Raw genomic sequence first — 26,007 nt, forward strand, 5'->3', positions numbered from 1 at the left:
GGATAGTAGTTTGCAAAAAAATATTCGGGAGTGGGAAAGATACACATGGTCTGTGGCCTTTGTTACATATAACAGCTCTCAGAAATGTAGTTCATGTGTTTTAACTATTAAGCCTAATCACAGTTTGTAAAGTGAAGATGTCAGCTGATAATAACACCGGAAAAAAAAACCAAACAAACAACCCCCCCCCCCCCCCCAAACCAACAACCAAACCACTGCAATCAAATATACAGTAAAAAAGCTAAAAAGAGCTGCTTACACATATAGGTTAAAGTTTATGTTCATAGATTAAATCATGGGTTAAGGTACAGGAACTACATTTAATACTCACTTCAGTGTCATTAGAATTGAAAATCATCTTCATAAATACTTAAAAGTGAGAACACTTTGAAGAGTTTAACAAGTCATCAAACATCATTGCATGTATGTGCCATCTTTCAGAAATATGTGGAAAGCTATGTTAGCATATCAGTAATATAGAGATGTGGCTGCTTTGAACACTTGCACAAGTAAAGATCACATATGTGATTGTTTTGCTTCTATCACAACCGATCCATCAGAGAGCTCTGATGTATCTGAAAGTCAGAACTCACCGCAGAAGCTTAAGTACTTTAGTCATATATGTCTCTGTATATATGTGTGTATATATATATATTTGTTTCAGTTGATTTCTTGGGTAGTCTTTTAAGATACATTTCACTTGATACAAATACTGCAAAATTTGAATATGGATGCATTTGAAAATTATGTTGATTTTTTTATTGTTTGCAGTTTGCTTCTGAATTACTTCACTGATGTCTTTGTTTTTATAGTTTTCTGAATGCGCATAGAAGGTTGGTGTTAATTAACAGTCGGTTTGTCTAGCTGAATTCCAATTTTGTGGAATTAAAATTAATTCACCTTCAGTTTTTCATCTTTGTGTTGTTGTCTGGTGTAAGCAAGTATGCAAAATGTTAATACCTGGAATGTTTTTGGCAGTAATACTTCATTATCTAAAGCAGCATCTAATCTCAGCAATAATTCTGTTAAATAACATCTAATCTCAACTCTTAAACTTGTAAAATGCTTACATTTCTGATAAGGCTTGCAGTAAAAATCAAAGCCAACTTCTGACTATTTTTTTCTGCCACTCTCACTGCATGTTACTTAACAAAACGAAACATTTTCAAAGATGCAAAGTTCTATGGAAAATATAAATCAACATAATAGCCTGGGAAGGCTATTAAACTTTACAAACTGATCACGGGCTATAATTCCATACTATGCTTATTTTTAGCATTATTATTATACTTGCCAGTTCTTTATGTTGTTTAGTCTGCCAAGTCTGTAATCCTTACTAATGATAGTAATCCAGCAACATGCATCATTTCAAGCCATGACACTGCTTTTTTCTCTTCTTATAACCAGGAGGGTGACTTCTTTGCCAAGTATGTGTGAAATAGGAAAGTTTTTTTTTTTTGTTTTGTTTTGTTTTGTTTTTCTCTGTCCATGCAGTATTTTTTTTTTCAAAGTTGAAATATACACTAAGTTTCTGTATATGTTTATGTTCTAGCAAAGCCCTAAACTACTGGAGCACTGTGGGAAATGTCTTGACAGTGCAGTACATTGAAAAGTAGGTGTACATCTGTTCCATTTTAAAATAAAAAACAGCCAACCCTTAAATGATTCCCTTAAATCAAATGCATTTAAATAGATCGACAACTGTTTCTATTTCCAAGGTGATAATAATTTTCAGTTTTTAATGTACTTCTGATAATAAGCTGTCATACAGGTTTGTTGAATGTTATGTCATTGAAGTCATTCTCACATTTTGTGTGAAGTTTATGTGGTACGAGCCAATGATGACAGTGAAAAATACTACAAAAACTTTGCAAAGAGCATTAAGCAAATGAATATAGAACAACTAGTATGTGTTTCTCCGATTGTTTGCTATTCATAGTGAATCTGGAAATCTGAGTAATCTAACTGTGTGTAAAGATTTTAAAAACTTTCTAAATGTCTCATTTAGATGTCTCATACCTTACAGTTTTATATTAAAGCGTTAATGCACTTCTATAGAGACAAAATTGAAAATTAAGTAATATTTCTATTTATTGTATTTTTTCTAAATGTAATTCCTTCCTTTTTTTCTTGAAGATAATTTAAGACACATTAAAGTATAGTCCTAGTTTTAAAATTTGTTATTGATATTGTTTATATATCCTGCTTCGTCTCCTGTCTCAGTGAATAGAAGTTTGAATATATTTGCTGTTAGCACTGGAAATTATTTTCTCATAATTACATGTAGTTTCATGGTAAAATGGGGAATGACCACTAATTTTTTCTACATTTAAGTAAGTAGTCAGGCTCACTTTGTTTAGTCCAGAAGTTCACTCTGTGTTCTGGGTAGTTCCTTACAATGCATAAAACCTAGCAGGAGACAAATACCTGCATTTTATTCTGTTATATAACATCTACATGCCCAGTTACATGAACAAACACAACTTATTAAGCTTTCTTCATATCTTTGAGTATTAAATTTGAGTGTAGTTTAGACATAAATGTTTTAAAAAGAGCAAGTTATGTAGCGTCTTCTCCTTAGCTGTTAAACAATTTAATATGGAGAACTATGTATTCCTTCAGTTCTTTCTCCAAGAATGAACTGCGAATAGAGGAGGAATGTCCAAGACTTCAGATGTATCCATTTCATTTTAACTGATAAAATAAAATAGAAATGAAGAAGAGAATTTTAAGAGTTACATTTGCATTGATTTAAATGTGGCAGTCATGTCAATTTGTCCTTTGTAAGTTGTTTCGTATTGCTTAGAAATCTTTTCCATGTTATTTTTATTACTCTGCCTGCCTGCTGTGTGATTTTCTGCTTGTGCCGTTGTAAGAATGGCGGTATTTTTAATTTCCAGAAGCAGTATTTGGTTATAAACTCTCTGAATCCTGCTGTGATATTAGGTGGAGCCTGAATGTCACAGAAGCATTGTTTCTGATGGCTAATTAGATAATCCAAGTGATTTAACCTCTGTGTGTCATTGTCATCAAGCTGATGATGCTGATGAAGAATGCCTGACAATTAGTGATGTAGAAATACCAAAATAACATAGTCACTATTTATGTGGGTGTTAAATTTGTTGTTAGGTATTGCAACTATTACAAGAGTAGCCAACTCATTCCTCACTTCTCAAAATTTTCAAAAATATGCTTTCTTTTTGGTTCTTTTGTTTGCCAAAGAATACTTCGGGAGTTGAGTAAAAGGAGCAAAACACAGAAGTCATTATAATTTTCTTAATACTGATTCTCACTGAATTAACCTAAAGGTCCATCTAGCAGTAATGTGAAACAAGTATCCTTTGCGTGGTAGATAATCGCTCACAGCGTATGGAGTAATTAGTACTGAAGCTAAGTGCTGCCTCAGGATACGTATGTTCAGATGCATCTGAATACCTTTCCACCATTTTTATAAATCTGCATTTATCCTTTTACACATTTGGACCAAGGATTTTGTATGCTTGGAGTTCCACAGTGCAAGTATGAACTATATGGAGAACAGGTAGCCAGATTCACATTTTGGTTTGTGAAAATATAAAATAAAGAGTGTGCAAAGGAGGTGTATTATTAATAAATTATAGAAGTTTAAAGAAAATAGTAATTACACTTGATTTGGGCAGGGGAAAAGGGAATATATTCTCTAATCGTGCATACATTGAACTATTTGTAAGTGCTATCTGAACTTCCTGATAAATAATGGTTAAAGTACTTGATCCATTCTAAATCAACATGTCCTTATTTCTCTTAGTTCACAAACCGCAAGATTTTAATAGAAATTTCACCCTTTCATGCTTTTCATATCTCCGCCTTTATCTCCCCTGAGCCTTCCCCTCTCCAAGCTGAAGCATCCCAGCAATAAGAATCTGCTTATAAAGCGGTATCTCCATCCCCTTAGTTGTCTCCCCTTGCCCTTCTCTAAACCTGCTGAATCCTCCTGGGGATGTGGAGACCATAACTGCATGCAGCCCTTCAGGTATGGACACACCAGACTTTTATAGGAATTAAATTGTTCACAGCACATGTGGGGATGCCCCATATTGGGTGGCCTTTTTTTTTTTTATGCTTTCGTATTGACACGGCAGTTTCAGAGAACTGTCAACAATGACTCCAAGACCTCTTTTATATATGCCTGTTCTGGACTTGGTGCCATATTGGCATTGTTTAGAACAGCTTTCCCTGGATGTACCATTTCATCTTCACTGTAAATGGCCATCTTTTTGCTGGTTTAATCAGTTTTGTGAGGGCTTTCCAGACTACCTCACCTCTGGATGATGTTCCAGGCATTTTATGGCCTGAATGAGCCCTCTGTTTCCTCCCTCACTAGGGTGCCTGGAGGTGCCAGCTGTTGCCTTGTCTTCATCCTGAAAAGTCTGTTAAGCCTACCCTTCATAACAGACACTTCCATCTTAACAGAAATGGAAGTCAAATATGCTACTGTGTAATTCACAGGATTCTCTCTGGAGCCCTGTTTATGGGTTCTGTAATGGCAACCCCCTACCACACTGGTTCAGCTCTGTTTGTTAATGACAGGTTATGTGCCTTTGCCAGCTATTTTTCAATTCCTCATTGGGGTTCCCTCAGAAGTCTGAGCATGCCTACCAGTCCTGGTGACTTAATGGTCATATAACGTACTAGTATGGCCTCTCTTGTTTATTGCAAATTGATACAATTCCTCTGAACATCCTGCTACAAAGAACATGCCAGGAGTGGGATCTCCTCAACAGTAAAGACCGACACAAAGACCAGTGTCTCCATATAGCCTAATAATCCCTCAGTACTCATCCACCAGCTATTCCCTCTGGCTTCCTGCTTCTTACATACTTTTTAATACTGATACATGTAGCCTATTCAGGGATGCAGATTCTTCTCTCCCCTCCTTTTTCAGCCCTTTTAATTTCCTGCTTATGTTTTAGCACTGGTGTTGAAGCAGCTGAAAATTTTGTCTTTGCTCTGCTTAATATCGCATGTGCTTGTCAACTGACATTGGTGGTGGTCCAGTTTGCTTTTCTTATTTTTTGGGTTGTGCAGTTATTTAGAGGCATACTCAAATCTTAGCTCCATTTTGAGTATAGGGTTTATTTCATTCAGCTGGATACAGCTGTTTGAGATTATGGAATTGAATCTCTAGAGAATTGCATCTCTAGAGAGTTGCAGAGTAACAGAGCTGTATTTGTTGGATATTCAAAATAGTTGTAGCTTAAGATCTTTTAGTAGCTGTCGAGGCCACAATGTGATAATCTCACATGGAGACTCTGGGATGAGTAGTGGAAGAGCAGCTGTCTAGAACACTGCCTCACTCTATGAAGGGAGATATTTTACAGGGGTCTGATAGAAGGGAGTTGGGCTCCCAAGGGCAGGGGAGTGGGGGGCAGTGTCTCTCTTGGTGATGTGTTTTTCCTTCTTTCCTTCACTCCTTCTATTTGCCAACTTGTGTATTTTCTACCCTGCACAGCCCTGAATGTTTTCTACTGGTCTTTTGTACAATCCTCCAAGGTAGAAGCCAGAACTTCAGTTCCAGTATCTATTCCACTTCTGTTTCTCTATTAGGATGGATGTGATGAAAATATCTATGCAGTTTGATTAAGGTGCCTCTAGAAGGCATTAGGCTACAGAGAAAATTACTCTTCTTTACTGTTGCAAGAAAACATTGCAATAGAATAACAATATGTTTCTTGAATGTAGTTTATGATCTTGTGAAATGTCACACTTCCCATGAGTTGTCTAGACTGGAAAAGAACAGCTGTAAAAAGAATGACAAATAGGTCTTTTTCTTCTTTTTCTGTACTGAATCTATATTAAGGAGGTGCAGCTTCTCTTACTAGAGCTGATGAGTTGGCACTGAATTGAAATAAAAATCGATGTTTGTACTAGGTAACTGTCCTAACATCAATACTAATATTTCTTAATCTTCATTTAATGTTATAGACATGAAATCCTTTAGTGCAAGCAGTTCTAAATAACGTATGAATTGAAAAATCCTTGATCAATATACAGAATACATACAGGCAGTGAATATGTTAGTTATCTCAAATGTTCATGTCTGATGCAGCCAGAAAATCCTAGTTTGAGTTGGGAGGGCATGAAATCTGCATGAACTAAATAAGTAAGCTGTGCTGCTATTGCAAATATTTTTGTAGCTTCCTCAGACAATGCCCACTTATTGAGATGAACAGTGCTCATCTTAAATCACATTTTAACACGTATTTCACTAGTGCTTCGAATATTTTGATGGGGAGTGATCATTTCAAGTAGATGTTACAAAATCTGATGATCTTACCTTTCTAAAAATTGCTTCCCCTTTTGCATTTCCCCCTTCCAAAGCATGGAAAATAATGACTCAATATATAGGTAAAGGAATTACGTATCTCCTCTTTCTTCCTTGATATCCCAGTGTCTTTTTTCCTTTTATTTTCTTTTTAACAATTCTTTCTACTCCACCCTCACATGGTAGCTTTAATATGTTGTGCTTTATCCCCATGTGTGAATGAATCTGTGTCCAGCCCCAAACTGAGCATTCAGATTTAACAGATGCCAGTGCACTACTGACAGGTAAATGGGTTTTGGATAGGACTCCTTACTACTTTCAGTTAGTTCCTTAGAAAACTTGAAAATAATCTGAGAAGTATCTGCAGAGTTGTGAACAATATGTTTAATAGCACGTACCAAATAATGTTGTTCTGGTGTTACTGTAGACATTAAAATGTTCATAAGTGGGACCTATGCCTGACTGCTTAACAGAAAAGAAAGCATCCTGTACCTCCCCAAATGTGTCATGGGCTGCCTACTTCTGGCCAGAGTACTTGACAGATGCATACTGGACCAGAAACTAATGCAATGCATTATAGAACTTAACAGACAAGGATGGTATGTTACCTAAAGAGCTTCTCTTGTCTACAATGACATAATTTCTACATCTTATAATGCCTGTTTCATATCATGATAGTTTTTTCCCCACTGGTTCCTGGGGAAAACAAAGGGTTGAAACTGTTGATTGCTCTAGGCACATTGCTGAATTCTGACTTCAATACATTTTGTTTTAAAAATACTATAAAGTGCCTTTTCCTTGTAGTGGTGGTCACCCTATTTGGGATAAAGAGTTAAATGGGTTTGTGTTGTGCTTTCATTTCCAATATATTAATGACAAAAAGAGGCAAACACCTCCTCCCCTCCCTGCATGTTTAACATGCTTTGCCATCCAGGTTTCTATCAAGTGCTGGTATTTAGACTTTTTATCTAATTTGAATTTTCTTTCATCTGTGTGAAACAGTGCAGTTTTCCCAAATGTGGGGTAATAAGAGGAAGTGATGTTTAGTATATCAATAGATTAAACACTCATACCCTAATGTGTATTTCTGAAAATTTAAGATCCTTTAGTCACTTGTGCAGTTGAGACGTTTCAAGCAGTGTAAAGTGTCTGTGAAATTAGAAGGGGGCTAGAGGAATTAAATTCTATTCTGTTAGTTCCCTCCCCACCCCCTGTCCCTTTGATCAGTATCAGCAGAGACTTTTTAAATCTTACTCTTTGACTATCTTTTATTTTCTGTCCTTGAAAGTGATGGTGGGAGGAAGGCAAGAGACCTGACAGTGTGCAATCTGTAGCAGTCCTTTGTGAATGAAATAAATCACAACTTTGATTTAGACACATTCATCATTACTTTGGCTACTTTGAGTGAGGTGAAAATAGGAGTGGAAAACACCAATCACTTACATTTCATTTATACAGCTGTGCTTAGGAACATGTTTTCTTTTCTTTCAAAGTATTGCAAATAGTGCATAATAAGGTGAAGCCTAGCTGTGGGCCAGTAAATGTTATCAGCTTTGCTAAGACAGTATTTTCACTGCAAGAACAGGGTGTGTATTGTAAACAATTGCATATTAACACTTTGGTCTCATTAGTTGCAAACTTCTCTGATACATGTCTCAGTGGCAGCTTCTGCTAATTAACTCAGACACTAATTGGGTCAGATGAAATAAAGTAGACAGCAGTCACTCAAGCAGACTAGAACAGCCTGTTCTCTAATTGCTTTGGACAGAGGAACAAAAAGGAACTTGAAATATTACAGGCAAGTGCTAGCCATCACTGAATACTTAGTGTGGATATTTCTAATGAATATTTTAACAAAAGCTGAAACAAATGTTTGTCCTTTAAGTGTGGTTAACCCATCCTCCTTTCTGTATTCTGCCTCTGTGTGACATGAATTTTGCTGGCCTTTGACCATGTGAAGTTTTTGGTGTTTTTTTTTTTTGTTTGTTTGTTTGTTTGTTTTTATAGAAGCAGATCTGAAAATCTGAGAGAAAATGCATTAAAAAAAAACGCAAACAACTGTTTAAAGCTTTGCATCTATGTATCACTAGGTGGCATTTGCTGAAAACAGTATAGCAATTTCATTTTTACATCAGAAACTTGTGTGGAACACTAGGTATTGGTGTTGTGGATTAGAGTCTGATTACATGTTTTAAATCCTGATGCTTCCTTTGGCTTCATTTGTTATTAGTGAACAGTGTTATTTGGAAAGTTGTGGGCTCCTGTTTCCTCTTTTTGATGTATGCTGCTTTGACTGGCTCATGAATAAATCTTACTATCCTTGGTCCCTTGTCCTTTATTGTTCACATTTGAACACAAACAGAAACCTAGATTGTAAAAATCTCTAGCTAAGGAAAGACATGGTCAGACTAACATTAAGCATGTATGTTCAGTTTTCTGAACAAAATTGAAGGCAATTGTGCATTTTTCATATAAGTTGTAAATATGAGAATTGTAGATAACAAAGTCAAAGTTATGTAATTAGTTAAAGTTATTTTTTAATAATTATTCTCTATTAATACTGCCATGCAGTGCCTCTGTCATGGCTTACTCTGAGGTGGCTTGATGGTCAATTAAATGCTGATTTGTTTTCTTAAGCTAAAAAAACATAAACATAACCCCCCAAGAAACCTACAACCTCTGTGTCCTGGCAAGGAAAGTTCACTGTTGGCGACAGCTCCTTTATCATATTTTTCCTCTTTACAGTGCATATAACAATTTCCCTTGTGAAAGCCATGAAGGCCAAAGCCTTCTGAAATTGCTGAAAACCAAGTTTCTTATTTTGTGGAGGGTTGTTTTTTTGTTGTTTTTTTTTGTGACATTGCTGAAATACGGGATCTGCCAGTGCTGCTTTTTTTTTCTGGTATGAAACTTTTCCCACAGTGGTGACAGGAACATTTATAAGTCTGGGGTTTGCTTTGAGACGGCTTGGTAACTGCAGCCAAGGTGAGAGCACTTGCTTCCGCCTTAAATTAGTTTCGGCAATTCTCAGATCATTGGTACAGAGGAGTAACAACACTTATTATGGGTTGCTACTAAACGCACTGTGTACACAAACCAATTTTATTAGTCCTTAACCGATGAGGATTTTCTTGGTGCTGGCTGTATGTTAGGGCTCGCAGGGGGACTGCTGCAGCCTTGCCTACCTGCTTGTGCCTATCAATCTGTCCTAACACTGCAGTCCTTCCTCCACAAGGAGCAGAGTATGAAAATATGTGTGTGTTCTGAGGAGGGATAAAAAAAAAAAAAATAGATGATACTGGTTTTTTTTTGAGCTAGCAATTGCTCTGCTGTTAACATTTCCCTTTTTCTCTGGGAAGGGGCAAAGATGGGTTAAATCAGGGACATCTGAAACCAGAGTTAATACAGTTAAGATGTATTTAATCTGTTTATTACATTTAGTCACTCCCTGGTTAAACCTTTTAGATTCTACCCTTTTTTCCAAGTCAGATGAACAACCAGAAATGGGACTGAGCAGCAAATGTTTCCTTACTCTGAGCAGAGTGTTATCTCTCTGCTAAGTGGTCTTACAAGTCCTTAGCAGTCTTTAGGAGATGAAAGGATCAAAGTATCCTTCATCACCTGTTTCAGAAATTGCAGTTTTAGGTTGTGGAGTTCCGGTAGATTTTATGTATAATAGTAGTAGTAAATCTGTATGGAAAAAGTCATCCCTGTTGATTTTCTGTAGCACTGCACGATGTCTCATCAGCTTTTAGCATGTGCTTCCTTAATCTGTGAAAAAGAAAATTTCTGTTAAAAATAATCCATCAAGAAATAGTAAGATATTTTCCTCAAACTTATTAACTTGAAAAGATGAAGTTAGTATCTGTGAACTCCTCTTACTTTGCTTTCATATTTTAGTAATATTGGTAACTTCCCCAAATTTTCTTTGGATTTGTGCTGAAGTTGATATAGTTTATAGCACTAAGCATTTTTGTTTTTCTTTTTGTTTTTTTTTTAATTGCTTTTAACAACAAGAAAAAAATCTTATAAATCATCTCTGTTGGTATTTTGTCGAGATACTTGGCTGTCCTGGCAGCATGGAGCGTTGGTGGAGGCTTCTCAGGGAAGTGGTGGAATCATCGTCCCTGAGTGTTCAAAAACTTTGTAGATGAGGCCCTTAGTGACATGGTTTAGTGGTGGATTTGGCAGTCCTGGGTTAACAGTTGGACTTGATGATCTTAAACGTCTTTCTTTTCCAACCTGTGATTCTATAATTGTATGATTTCAGTGGTGCCTGCCAAAAAGTTCATAATATAGTTTAGTCATATAGCGTGCTGCAAGTTCCAGAAAGCTGCAGTGATTTAAGCTGCTATAGCAGTTCTAACCAGCATGGAGGTTTAAGTGAAAGTAAGCGTATTACCTCAGTTTAGCATGTAATATATCATCTACAGTATTCAGAAAATGCTACTAAATTGATGGTATGATGCTGAAATAGCACACACTTCTTTAAGCCTATTTTTTGTTTGTCAATGTATGTATATGATATTGAAAAATAGATAATAATGGGTGCACTGTTTATACACAGCTGAATATCCAAATGAATTATTATATATTTCCATGTAAAGATAACTTGAGTCATAAGCTGAAATCTTCCATTTTGAGCATCGGTTTCTCAGGCAGAGATAGGTTTGTTCCTTAATTTTGGGGAGTGATTTATCCTTCACAGTGAAAGCTTATGTATTGAAGCAGTGTGTCTTCTTAGGTTTCATTTTTGGAGTGATTTCCCTCTGGGAAAACTTTCTGTGTCCTGGATCCAGCAAAATTTTTAGTTAGAAAAGAAGAAAAGAAAATCAGCAAACAAAATCAGTAAAGCTTGTGTTTGCAGAGCTGTCAATAACTAGGAGACCAGGGTATTTCTGGTAGAGTGTGGTTCAAAACTCTTTCGTGTCCTTATTATTGAAAGCCTAAGGCAAGGGTGGATCACCAACATTTGAGGGGAATGTCTTGACAGTTAGTACGGTATCAAGTGATATGGGAGCGGAAAGCGCTGATACTCCCTTCCCATGCTCTTGTGCCAGTGATGACAACAAATGCAAAATCAGGGTCCTCTTTCTTTGGGTTTTGTTTTTATTCTTTTCTTTTTTTCAGTCTAAGCAGTTGAGTCATTAGGCACTCCACTTAATAGCCAGCCAGCAAGAAGCAAGCGACCAGCCCATGGGCTCTTCAGGAGGGTTATTCTCTATTAACAGTTCTGCTCCTTCCTCCTGAATCAAATCCATAGACAGGGAGAAGTATGATCAGTTTCCTAGTGTGTTTGCATGTGGTAGACCAGCGGAGGACTAGGCCAACTGCTGGGAATACCATTACCAATATATGAATTGGAGCTGAATACCCCATGTTGTGTATACTTAAAGTGTTCTGAAAATGTGAACTAAAATTCTGTTAATTGTCTTATTTATTTAATTCTGTTGGAATTGTGCTCCTGCTTTTACCTCAGGAGTTGTACCTGCTGCAATTTATTTAGGCAAAAAGTCTGAGAAATGGTGGATTTGGGGGGGAGTGTTTTTAACAAATATGCAGCCTGTGTGTACGTTTCACCCCTGCCTGTTATTATTTTAGGGATCGTGTCTAACTTGCATTATCCTGATATTTTTGGATGCTAGTCAAATCTTTTTGTTTGTTTTTTGTTTGCTTTGGTTTTGTGTAGGTTTTTTGGGGGTTTGTTTTTTTTTTTTTTTTTGGAAGTGGTTAATGGTCTGGAGAGGCAGATCACACTGTGCTGTTTTGCTGTACATACTTGGATGGTTCGTTTGTTCAAATTCACTGTTTCCCTGCATATAACTTCTAGCTGCCCATATCACAAGAAATTCCTTATCCCTTTTTCTTTCTCAAAAGGATATGTCTCTGCCTTTTCCCATCCCACTTTTACTTCTTTATATGTCTTTTGCCCTTTTTTTTCCTCAAGCCAGGGAAAAAGTATTTCCCTCCCCTTCTGTCTTTCATCTCTTCTTCATCTTTTAGCGTTGTTGTTGTTTTCTTTCCTTCTGTTCCAGACTAGCATTCAGTTGTTTTCTCTATCTGTTGTGCTGCTTCTGCGTCCATACTCGTCTTCAATCGCACTCTTTAGTTTTTTAGTTTTTTTTAGTTTTTAGGCAAAGCTAGGTCAGAAGAATGAGATGTTATATAAACACCTGTAATGCCTTAAAGAATTTAAAAAAAAAAGAGGAAAAAGAAGTCAGGAAACAGTTTCCCTGAAACATTTATAATGAGAGAACAATTCCAGCTAAAATAATGAGAAAAATAAAAGGCTTTCTCAGCATGACATTCAGTCTCGGCCTGTGGTATCAGTAGAAATCTTGTAGGTTGCATCTAATAGCCATTCTCTCCTCTGTTCAGATCAGCAAATAGAATCCCTCTTTCTGAGTTCCTGTATTTGACCAAGAGGATGGGGGAAAGCAGAGTTGAGATTAAGTCTTTTCAGTCTGGGAATATTTTATTCCTAAATTTGTTATGAATCTTACCACGTCCTCAGAAAATGTTGATATTTCCCAGAGCATTGAGATGTACTTTTTAAAAGAATTATATATTAATGAGGGTTTTCTGCATACTGAAGTCTCCTGTTTCTGCTGAGATTTTGAATAGGTTCATCAGTATTTTGAGAATCCTGAGATGGTTTGATCATGGTGATTTGACTTGTGTTCCACAGTAAAGTCTCAAGAGTTAGCATAGGGAACAGAGAGTTTTAACAGTATTCAGATAAATTCTGCTCATCAGTGTATTTATAGAAGATGGACAAAGAATTGTATGTTACATATTGCCCTACATGAGCAATAGACTTAAAATCATTGGCTGTCTGTCAAAGCAGTCTATTGTATTTCCTGTCAGCTTGTGAATGTCTTGGATGACCTCAATGACTAAAAATCAAAGCTAGTCCACTCAAATATCATTCAGTCATTGTATTGCATTGATTTCTTTTCTCCCTCTCAAATAAGCAAGAATGGGAAGGGAACATTTCTCAGCAGTTGCAGTTACTGGCAGAGTATTGTAACAATGTGATGGAAATCTCTAAGAATAGTGAGTTGATGGAGCCAGAGTATCAATAATGTGATGTCTGTGGCCTCTTTTGTTCCTAGTGTTCCCACCAGAGTTGGTACTCACTCCCAGTCACTGAAGCAAATCCTGGCCTTTTCTAAATCTGCATTGTTTGGCTTCTAGCAAAAATAGCAGTTCTGATGCTTTTTATTTTGTACAGTGCAGTTCTGATGAACCTGAAATTGCAATGAATGAAGGAACTGACAGCTGCCTTAAGACCATTGTTTCAAAGTTTTCAGCTACTGTATGGGAATTGGTTTTTATTTTTTTATGTTTTCTTCTTCCTGATAGTTCCCAGTAGACAAAACATAGCTATTCAATTATTGTTTAACCCAGTTCAAGGCAACACTGGGTAACGGAATAAGACAAGTCTCTGTTTTTCCTGTTTGTGTTTCAACCTGTGATGGAACTGTTTGCTGAAGACTGCTCACACAAGTGAGCCTCCTATCACCACCAGTCTCTGCAGTGATTCAGATATTCCACACGTATTATGTAATGTCTTTATTGGCACCTTAAGGATGATGATTTGTTTCTTCATTTCAAATTAAAGCTTACAATCTGAGGATACAGCTCATTTCTTATACCCCTGAAGTGTTAGCATACTTTTGTTGAGTGTCTTCTAATTTTAAAAAATTGGCTGTATTTACTCTTCAGGAAAGTTTCCTAAGCCACTTAAATTGATAATCACTACCTACATCTCTGGAAGGCAGAGTGCAGATGATAGGAAAGGTGCACTATTGAGTCATTCTCTGTAGGAGAAGAGTTTGTGAGGTATCTATCCATCCTTGGAAATATTAAAAACCAGACTCGATGTGGTGCTGGACGGTCTGCTCTAGGTGACCCTGCTTGACAAGGGAAGTTGGACCAGATGACATCTAGAGGTCACTTCCAACCTCAACCATTCTGTGGGTCTGTGAAAGCATTATTTATTCATGTGTGTCAGGAGTAAGAGAAAGTGAAAATCCTCTAGAAAAAGAGAAAGATGCAAAGAGTGGAGCTTCCCCCAATCCATGTTTTGTGTGGGAGAGTGTCTTACATCATACAAATGGAATGATATAGTGACCATATATACTGTATATTTCTGAACCTCAGTTCATTTAAAATCTGCTTGGTATTCATCAGCTCACATTGTTTAAACGTACTGCTTTTTATGACTTGCTAACACTTGTATGGTTTTAGGACATATCTAGAGTATACCAGATAAGTTTTGTTTTGTTTTTTTTTTCCTGTTGCCATCTTTCATTTGATATGTTTAGTGGTATTTGGTGGGGGGGTGTTTTGGAAAAATAAGTGTAGTGTACTAAGAGATGACAACATAATGCTGCACTTTTTTTTTGCTGGAAAATGGAAAAGAATTTCATTTTAGCAGTAGGTTTCAAACATGAACCACTTAATAAAGTATCTAGGAAAGTTGTCTGGTAACCACTTGCAGTTAATAATCTCATCTTTGTTCTGCTGAATCCTGATTGCATGTTCTTAAGTATTCTTCAGTGTGCCACTTGTCTCTATTACTCTTGCTACCTGATTAAATCTTAGAACTGTCCTTTGTCAGATTATAGCTCCATTAATACTTCACTTTCTTTCCTGGCTATGATTTCTTATGAGCTCTAGACTGGAATAATACTTTTAAAGTCAAATATGCAGTTAGCTAATTCAAGAGGTTTGCATTCACAGTTGCATAGCTGGATGCTCATCCTACCAGAAATACCAGAATTACAAGATCCATTTGTGAATGTGTTCTAGTTAAATGAGTTCTGTTCAGTGGTACTTGAGGCTCTAGTGCATAAAAATCAGATAAATTTCACAGGTCAGTATTTATTTTTTTTCCCCTGGAAGACTCATTTCTGAGTTCATTTTCTGAGTTGATAACCTGCAGAAAGAATGTTAAGCCTGTTCCAGTCTGTCCAGCATTCTGATAAAAACATATTATTGCTTTGGGAAGTGATCATGTTATTATTGAGGTAAATGAACTCTGGATCCATGTGGTATTTCATGTTTAAATTTAGCCTGAAGGGAGATAGTATGCTATTCTGCAATTCTTCCAGCTTGAAAGAAAAAAAGTAAACATACTACATTCCTTTTGAACAGCTGAAGGAATTACCTGCCTGGCCATTTGATTATTCTTATTGACTCACAGGAAAAACACCTGCAAGGGCATTCGTCAGTTTGCTGCTAAAGGATCTGTTATAAATAAAGGATTATGAAAGTGGCAGATAAGTGTTCCTGGAATGTTTTTACAGCACCCAGACAAATGCCATTCAGCTTCCACATCTAGCATTCAATCCGTAAATCTGGATTAGGAGAACATATTTTTTTGAAAAATGTCATGTTTACTGTGGGGAAAACATGCTGTACATAACCAAGACATTGATCATTTTTTAGATTAGGAGGCTGTGACTAACAAATTGCTGTGGCTAACAACTTGTCAGACCAAGCATCTAGGGATAAAAGTGCTTGAAATGATTTCTGTATAAAGATAACATCAGTGGAATAGATTTGTGTTTGCAAAAGTAGCAGAGCATTGCCTAAATTTGAGTAAGTTTCAAACATTCAGATTGTGGGTTTAACTGTCATTTTCCCCAAGAGACCGTGTTTTTTATCAGCTTAATGGACACAAATTGCTGAATAGCAATCAAACCTTTAGCATATATCCTTATGGGGGAAAAAAACTCCAAACACCACACACTGTTACTGAAAATGCTATTACAGTAGCCTGTGATGGAAAAGTGGAAGTTTAAACAGTCTGAAAGAGGCTTTTTTGCCTCTTTTTTTTTTTTCCCTTGCTAAATACCACGTACTCTTCTTCTGCCCTGTTTTAAGGTTACATTTGGCATTTATAACAGAGATGATTAAGTAGAAGTAGCTGTTTAGATGTAATATTTTACATGATTTTTTGAAGAAGTTTGTAATATTATATTGATTATGCATCTTCAGCCAACAAAATATTAAAACACCAATTTCATGCAGGGGGTGAAGCAAGAAGCATTATTTGGGATAGGTAGCAGTAGGACTCTGGAAAGTTTATCGTATCAAATGCTCCTACATTAGTGGCAGAATGTATATAATGATTGACTTCTATGGTATGTTTCCAGTAGTACTATTGTGTTGACAATTTCTTCACCATAATCATGAAAGCAATTAGAATATGCTCATTCTTGTATGCAGAAGTTTTTTATAATGAAATAGTAGTTTTACAAATGCTAGTATTATTTTTTTTTCCTCAGTATATTGTATTGTAGAGAATGGAAAACATTCTTCTGAAAAGCCACTTTTAAAGTGCTATTGAGATGAGGTTTTAAGATCAAAAGATATATTTGCATTAAAGAGATTTTCCATCCCTTCTTAGAGGGGTGGAGGGAGGGAAAAGCAAAGTACATTATTAATGCTGTGCATTTCTTATGTAGCTCATCCATACCTGACTTTCAAATGCAGATGAATCCATTAACATTATTAATTGCTGAACATTTCAGATGGGAATTTAATATCCCTTTTTATTTAAGAAAAGTAGAGAATTTTACTGCAAACCAAAAGACAGGATTGAGTGAGCCTTATTTTAGTATAAGCATTCTGCAGTGTTTTCCACATATGCCCTTTAGTTCTAGTTTGGTTTGACTTTGTCATAGACAGGTTTGACCTTCTGTATTATTTCAGAGATAATAGCTACAGATCTTATTGAGTAAATGCTTATTAGGGTCTAAGTTGAGGGACTCTTTCTTTTCCTGCCTACATAAAATACGTCAGAATTGTACCTTTGTGTGTCCATTTAATTCTTCAACTTAAACTTAGATACAGAAATCAAGGCCTAAGACCTGTAGATCTCCATCTGGAATGTGTTTTTTTTTGTATTAACGAATTGAGAAGGACTTTCATGTATGGCTGAACACATGCATGGGTTTTGTTGTTATTTTTTTTAATTTCCCTACTGCAGGAAAAATATATAACTAATTGTGACAGATCAGTAGCTGCAAGGCAGAAAATGCATAATGTGTGGCAGGGACTACCAATGGAGAGCTATCATTGTGGTCTGGAAGACTTCCTCAAGAAATATGAGGATGTGCATATAAACTTACTATTTCAAGTACTTTTATAAAAGTGCTGTAGAAGAGTTTCCTGTTGCTCATGTCATTGGGTAGCAATGACAGCTTTTTCTTTTTCTTTTAATACTTATTTAAAATAAAAAATTTGAGATTTTCAGATCCTACTGCAAAATGCTTAGTTACAGAAGAAAAGAAACCACAGGGTGGGTGAGATGAGCTGGAGGTATAGACCATGTCTATGTAGGGAACCTGTAGGCTTTCTGAAACATGATGATGTAATTGCCAAGGACAGAATACATACAAATAGGTACCCTGAATGCATTTGAATTATCATTAGTATCTTTACTACAAACCAAGACCAAAGCTTCAGTCAATAATACTATGCCACTTTATTGAACAATTCTAATGAAGTGCTTTACTTTTCTCTGGCAGATGAACGGGAAGATGTTCAAAAGAAAACATTCACAAAATGGATAAATGCACAATTTGCTAAGGTAAATACTTTTGTTTATTCATAAACAAAAAATTTTTTGAATGTTTAAATAAAAAGCCCCTGATTTTCCTCCACTGAGGTTTAATTTTCAAGATAACAGTTACCAGTTTCAGATATTGCTGAATGTAGTTGACTGATATGTTAGAAAAAATCACCAAATTTTATTCCTTTGATTTCAGTAGAGGTTGAACTGTAAGAAGCCATCCTTTTAAAATGTTCTCTGCCTCTATTTACTTTGCCTTTTCTCAGACTACTGATGCAGATATATTACTGAATGTTGGCAGTTTTTGTTATGTTACCACTATATGGAGAAGCTTCCTCTATTGAGCTTGTCTTTTCTTGCTTCTAATTGCAATCCCAAATTTAACAAAAGCAAATGAATTGGAGAGGAGCAAGGTCAAAGACAAGAGGTGTGATCCAGCCAGTGAATTATGAAAGTCAATTATAATATGTTTTGAAATCATTATCTTTGGTAAAGAGCTGAAATATACTTGAAAAAAGATAACTAGCTTATTTAAATGAGGTCCCCTGGCAGCATGTAATAATTTCATCTTTAATACACAGGAAAAAATTCAGCTCAAACTATTAATTTTATTAAACATTTTTAAAATCACTGGAGGATAATTACTGAACTGTATTTGTCAGTTGTAAACTAAGTCATTCCCACAACCTGTCATTTTATCTGGCAATGGACACAAATGAAATGGTACCTGTGATATATCTTCTGTTTAGTCTGGCTTCTGATTGTGTCCCATTTGCTTCTCCTTATTAAAAAAGAGGGGTAAAATAATCTGAATAGGACCACCATAATGTTGGAAAACATGCTCAGTAATGGTGCAGTCCAGCAGGGAGTCCCACGGGTCTGGAGCATTTTCTAAGAGTACTTCCAGTGATTCAGACAGCACACATTTGTGCTCAGCATCTTTACAGCAGAGATGACCAGCAGTTTGGAGGACTGGATCAGGAGGAAAGACAGTCCTGAACTCAAATGATCTCTAATTAATCAATGAATTACAAGACAGGTGTGAAGTATTATATTCGGGACAGAAGAAAAATGTATGCATACAGAAAAAGCAGCAACTGTGTTATCAGTAAAAATGCAAAGAAAAGTCTGGAAATTGTGGTGAATCACAAACAAATCAGCTGCATGGTAGTATTAAAAAAAAAGGCATATACATTATGGCTGTGATAAAGGAAATACTTAACAGAAGATGAAAGTTGTAATTATTTCATTTTATTTGGCAACAGTGAGATTTTAACTTAAGTAGTTTACTGTCTTGGTGTTCCATATATGAAGACACAGCGCTAGCAGTCATTGTCTGATACAAGCTAATTTGAAATATATTGCCAGTTAGGCCTTGTTATGGTCACAGAAATAGTTACAGAAAACTAAGGGTAACTGTTGCTTCTCTATCTAAATCAAGTGTAGTGTTCCTAGGGCATTGCTTTCTCAGTGATAGTGATTTTGTGCAATAGAAAACCTTTCTGTTACTGAGGAAACTTGGAAGAAATGTGCAGAAGAACAGTAATTATGAGGGGTTTAGAAAATATGACCAATAAGCAGATGCTTTTAATGGTAGGTTTGACTCAGTTGTCTGAATTGATCTAGGTGTCTTTCCTCCAATTCAATTTCAGTGGAGTGTACTTCAGTGGTGTTTTAACTACCTTTTACTTCAGTTCTATAAATTTTTAGTTGTATGTGTACACACATTCATAAGCATACTGGAGAAGAACTCATCTCCCTTTACTTCATTTGGATTCTGAGGAAAACCTACTACAAACTATGGTGCAAGTTTTTCTTTGACTCATGCATCACTTGTGTTTTGGACAAGGTCTTTTTATTTCAGCAGTCTACCAAAAAACACTTGATCTTTAAATCTTGGCCAAATTATTCTTTTCCTGAAAAGTTGTTACATATAACCAAAATACTTTTGTCTGAAACTCTAATTCCTACTCCTTTTACCAACCAGAAAATGGATTATGAAAAAAATCTGTGATTTAAAGAGTACAGTATGTGACTAATCTATAAGTACCTCAGCACTGTTGCAGTAAGAGAGCCCAAAAGTTGGCTTCTAATGTTTGTGAGATAAAATGTTTAGTAAATTAGAAGTATAGGAGAAATAGAGAATATAATCCAAGAGACCTTTCTGTTTTCACTGCTCTGATCATAGACATTGTGTATGACTTTCTTTAAGTGATACCTTCTTGGTTTATCAACTAAATGGCATGCAATAAGTTGAAACTTCAGGCATCGTTAAAAAAATTAGAGCATATTGCTTTAATATAATTTTATTCAGAAAGAGCTTTTCTTTGTCCTCAAAAGAAGTTTATTTATAAAATAGTTAAATTCTGCAGGGTGTACATAATGATAGCAAAGTAAGGCGTTGTAACCTAGTTTTTAATAATAGAACTATAATTAGGGCTCTCATAAAAGATCTAGTCCTGGGTAAGAATTTTTTTTTTGCTCAGATCTCAACCTTTAAAATTTCAAATAACTGAAACCTTTGTAAATGAAACACAGGATCTTAAGTATGTGTTTGGGGGAATGCAAATGCATCACCAGCCCTCAGGTGTAGCTGCTCTCTGCTGGAACTTTGAAACCGCCACAACAATTGTGTTAACAATGTCTGTACCCCATTTTAAATGAGCTTATGTTGCCTCATTGGCTAAACATCTTCAGTTGTTCAGTGTATAATAGGCTTACAAAATAACAGTATGTGTTGTGAGTACAGAGAAGGCAAGCAGCTAATCGTAAATTTTGCAGCTTGAATTTTAGGTTATACCCCTATGGCTAACTTAAGCTCAGCAGCTTAATCTGTAAGTGAGTTTTATAAATGAATAGCAATTTATGAATGAGTTTTCAACATTTCAATCTGCAATATCGAAAAACATGTTATTGCTTGTAAATTCAGAGGTTTAAATAGGTTTTCCACATTTCTGCTACAGAAGTGTAGAAAATTCCATTATATAGTCAAAGAAGTCAGTATATGACAATACATATAGACAAGAGTCGGAACATAGAACATGATAGATGGAAGAAGAGAATTTTTATTTTTTTTTATGGTTGCTCTACTTCATGTTTTGGATTTTTTTCCTGTTGGTATTGAAGAAGTCAGAATAAGAAAATAAATTTAAGATAACCACTATTTTCATTACTTAGCTTTATGTAAACCAAAGATCACGTGGTAGGGAATCTTTTTAATGGAGAATTTGAGTTGTGAAGAATGGCAGCTTTTTATCAGCAGGCAGAAATATTAGAAGGTAGTCATTTCTGTGGTGACTGTGGAATTAGGATCCCATTTTTGTAGTGATTATGTGAAGAAACATAGTAAAGATGCAGTCTGTGCCAAAGAAGGTAAAGTTGACAGCCTCATTTAAGATATACGTGGCTAACAGAAGAACAATCAGCAATATTAAATGCACTTTTTATTAATGAAATTGTTTTGAATAGCAGCTAGATTGTTCAGGTAACTTGTACATGCAGGGATAAAAGGAACCCAAAGGGGGGACATTGCTTACAACTTCAGTTGAACTGCGTAGCAGTCAAAATAATTTCTTGACGACCCACTGTTTGTCTGTGGCTTATATGATAGGAGGCGTTTTGACAGTCTCACGTCTTCCCATCTTCTTGAGTTCATGGACAACTTGAAATTATTCAAGACTCCCATTTGCTTTAGTGGTCTCCTGTGATTGTAAATTAAATGCCTTTTGTATATCAAATAACAAAAATTATTGATACAAATGAAATGTTTACTGACCTATGGAGGAAATATATCAAATATTTGAGATCCAGAGAGACTACTGTAAGTCTGGCATCTGAAGAGAAATTTACACTGCTGCTTTTGCTGCTTCCATGCTATCACTTACAAGAATTTTGAATTTAAACTAATTTAAAAAGCCACTCAAAGTGAATTTGAAGTGTTGAAGACTCTGGGAGGGGAGCAGTCTGGTGAAGCTTTTGGAGTAGATAGTGATAGTTTAATTTGACACATTTCTGTAAGGTTTTGCTTCTATGGAAATGTGTTAGCCCCGTGAATAATTTATGTCAAACTTCATCAGATGAACCAATTCTTTAGCCATATTTCTGGGCTGCAATTAGTAACCAAGAAAAGGAGCTGGAGGGAGGCAAGTTGCCAGCAAATCACAGAAACACAGATTAAAATACTCAGTATTAGCCCTGTCCAAACTGCTATTTTGACAAATAACCTATAGGTCAAATGAAGACAACTGCTTAGATGAGTGAGGTATTGGTAGGAAAACTGGAATTAAACAGTGAACTTACAGGTTCAGATCAGTGTGCTCAAAGTTCACTGATGTCTGCCCGTGTGTTATATTTCCTAAAAGCAGAGCAGTAGCTGCATATGCATGTCTATGAGACTAGAAAAGATCACTAGCTGTCATTAGCTGTTTCACTTAATAAAAGTAATCAGTAGGGTTTGCTGCTGTTGTACTCTCTAGAGCTCGGTTCGAAAGAAGAAATCCTACATCAACACTGGCTTTGCAGGACAAACTTTAATATCATTGTTGACAAGTTCAGAAACGTTCATTCAGATAGCTGTGGTGCTTTAGCCGTTTACATTTGCTCAGTTTGCTGAGCTCCATGTTGCCACAGATCATCCTGCAGATATTCTCAGTCAAAAGCATTTATATCTAGCCTTGTATTTTTCAACTATGTTGAACCAGTACCTGACACTGCAGTGTAGATGTGTTCTTGGTCTGTGATTCATCCAGCCTATATTACTGTTTTCAGGTAAAACCCCAGAAATCAGCTCTTCCTACATTATCTGATACCCAAACTGTTCCATGTTAGGGTAGAACTAAGAGAAAGGCATTTTTTTTCAATTTATTTATTATTTATTTTAACTAATGCAAATTAGACTGACTTGCACTCATTCTCAGTTATAGAGGGGGGAAAAAGAAAAACAACCAGCCAAACAAAACCAAAGCAAGTTTATTCTTTTATTCTTTTAATTTAAGAGGTAAAAAGAGATATACTAAGACATTCTAAAAACAGCAAGTATGGCCAAAATAAATGATGGCTGAATCTTGACTCTACTCAAAGCTTTGATTAACCAACACATGCTAATATCAAGTGGTGTATCTACCAGGTCATAAAATAGCATGTATTGTAATTTTGTTGCTGATAGTGCATATTCACACTAAGGTTTGCTTCGAGCGCTTATAGTACTGTGCCCATATCCATTTACTTATTCAGGTCAGAAGAGTTCTGCTGAATTTCACCAAAACCAAAGTTGTGCTCTATTCAAGCCAAGGAGCACTAATTTAGATATAAATGTCAAGAAAGAACAGGTATCGTGTGTAAGAACATTGATTCCAGGACAAACAACTGATGGTTTGTGAGTAAAATTTTGAAATTGTGTCTGTGGTAAGACCCTGGTCAAATCTTTAAAGAACATATGTTAAAAGTGAATATGGTATGTGTCAGCTCACTTTATTAACTAAATATTGATAATACCTTTTTTTTTAAAAAAAAGTATATCTGAAAGAAAAAATTCAGAAAACCACACAAATTTAAAATTGTACTATGTGACAAATCTGAAAAAAAAACACAGTTGGTATTATTCAGTGTAAGACACCACGACTGATATTGACCCATCCTAAATACCTGATTAATCTGTTCTGTGTCTCTGTTGCCAGCCTTTTTAAGTGCTACAGTGAAACTGATGAGGAATAGTTTACTAATGTGGGAACCAAACCACTTTCTCTGCTACAGTGTGGCAAATAACCAGAACTCTCACTGAAGATTAATAGTGCTTAACTTTGCTTTCCAGCTCTGTGATCAACACTACTCTTGGGACACATACTGTTTTAAAATACTGTGCTTTCTTATGCCAATACCTTTATATAATACATCTTGCAACAGCACACCAAAGGCCTGTCATGTCTATTCTGTATTATTAAAGCAAAAGCTTTTTTTTTTTTTTAAGCCAGATAATGTTTAAACTTGGTATAGAAAGCACATTTGCATTGTTGAGTGATTTTCCTTTTTTGGATATCTCCAGAATACAGAAGCAAGTGTCAAGCAAAAAACATGCTCAGATTTACTTGCATTGATATATAGTAAATTACCTATTACGTCTCCATATTCTTTTTTTTTTTATGATGCAGTAAAATGGAATACAAGCTGTGTGAATATTAATTATGTTTCAAATAAATTTCCTTTGTAATGAAAAATAACTTTTAAATTATTTTTACTGTACTTTTAAAAGTAATACCAATGGCAATATTACCATTTATATTTTACTCAGAATTTAATTCTAGAACTTGAACTATCTATTAATGCATTTTTATAGATTTTTTTTTTTCTTTTAATAATCAAGAAAGTTGCTATCAGAAAGTTACTGTGAACAGAAACAGGACAGTTTAAAGGCACAAATATCCTCATGCTTTGAACTTTGCAGGTAACATCAACTCTGTTTGGCTTCCAAAGTAACTTTTCAGCTTACTATTGGAAAAATGTTTAGGACATGTCTCTTTTAACAATGTAATATTTGTCAGTATTTAACTCTGCCTTATGAAGAGGCCTGGATGTTGTCAGATATTAAAATAGACTCTTCATCAGGGGCTGTGGTGATAGGACAAGAACTAATATGTTAGAACCTAAACAGAGGAGGTTTAGGTTAGATAGAAAGAAGAAATTCTTTACTGTAAGAGCGGTAAGGCATGGGAACAGGCTGCCCAAGGAAGGCTGTGGGTACCCCATCCCAGGCAGTGTTCAAGGCCAGGTTGGACAGGGCCTTGGGTGATATGGTCTAGTGTGAGGTGTTCCTGCCCGTGGCAGAGAGGGTTGGAACTAGATGATCTTAAGGTTCTTTCAAACCCAAACCATCGTATGATTCTAACCCCTTTGCACTTACTGTAAAAACAAGGAACACCAGAAGCTAAGGGGTGTCACAACGCAGCATGACAAAACCAAAATACTGCTCAAGAGCATGGTCTTCTCTATTTTCTCTGTTCTTGCTAACATCAGAAGCACAAGCTGTATAACCCACTCTAGCAGCCACGCTGTTGGAAATGCCTTTAACACCGTGAGTATAGAAAAGAACCCTTTTACTTGAAAGCCTAAAGAAGACAAAAATGTATTTAGTTATGCTTCAAAGACACATAGATGTATCAGATTAACAAAAGTGAATGGGACTATATATTAGGGTTTGTTTTGTTGTTGTTTTGGGTTTTTTTTAAGCTGATATTCAAAAGTGAAGGTTTTATTATGTATGCATGAGGGAAGGGATTCTATAATGTTTTTCCTCTACAATATTGTCCCATTGCCAGGAGATTTTACAGCTTTGCCTCTTGTGTTGTTTTTTTTCTTCCAGAATGTCTAAATGACTGCAGTTGAACAGGACAGCTCTTAGAGAGCAGATCCGTTTTCATGTTGATGAAAAGTGAAATTCCTTCTTCCACTTAATTATCTGCACATCTTTTGGTAGAGCTGTGGTTACTGGCTGTGTATCTGAAGACCTTTTGCTTGCAAGTGAGACTCGCTTGTCTGCTCCCTTGACTGCACAAGCTGTGACATGTTTTCTCTGCTTTGCCTTAGTGGGCATAAATTCAAAACTGGCTGCTGTTCAGGAGCAGCTTTTCCAGAACTTTATACCCACCTCAGAGCCTGGTTCCTTTCCTGAGCTAAGGTTCCCATGGGTGCTCAAGGCCTGAGACCACAGCCACCCTGTCTATGTGAGGAAATTCCCACTAGCCATAAGGCATTAGAGCTGTCACTGCTTCAATCTAGTCACTGAAGATTGTGACCTATTCTCAGTATCTTTTATTTGCACATGCAAAGGTTGTGTTACTTTTACAAATCTGATTTTAAGGCTTAAAATGCTTTCCATTAAAGTGGTTTCCCTTCCAAAAAAAGTACAAGTATATTAACTTAAACAATGAGTGTCTGCATGACAAAACACGACCACCATTTGGAAACCTTTGAGTTAATGCAGGGTACATTTTAAACCCTTGTATGGTAATTTAGTATCTGAGACCTTTAATTTGAAACTTCCGAGTAGATTGATAACATTAAGAAAATGGATTAAAATATATGCATTTTTATTATGTTAAAATAATTTGTCTTTGTGTTCTTG

At 35.9% G+C, this 26,007-nt stretch overlaps 1 protein-coding gene across 15 annotated transcripts in view; it reads left to right on the forward strand.

Annotated features, from left to right (window-relative positions):
- DMD (dystrophin) overlaps window positions 1–26,007 on the forward strand; it is a 1,199,681-nt gene that overhangs the window by 266,922 nt on the left and 906,752 nt on the right. For all 15 annotated transcript variants that reach the window (XM_057411860.1, XM_057411861.1, XM_057411863.1 and 12 more), the window contains exon 2: window positions 17,848–17,909. In XM_057411860.1, the coding sequence (XP_057267843.1) occupies window positions 17,848–17,909 (62 nt within the window). The remainder of the gene's footprint in view (window positions 1–17,847; window positions 17,910–26,007) is intronic.

This window comes from Pezoporus wallicus, unplaced genomic scaffold (assembly GCF_028554395.1).
Source record: "Pezoporus wallicus isolate ANWC-B61680 ecotype Strahan unplaced genomic scaffold, APGP_CSIRO_Pwel_v1 contig_1438, whole genome shotgun sequence".
Lineage (NCBI taxonomy): Eukaryota > Metazoa > Chordata > Aves > Psittaciformes > Psittacidae > Pezoporus > Pezoporus wallicus.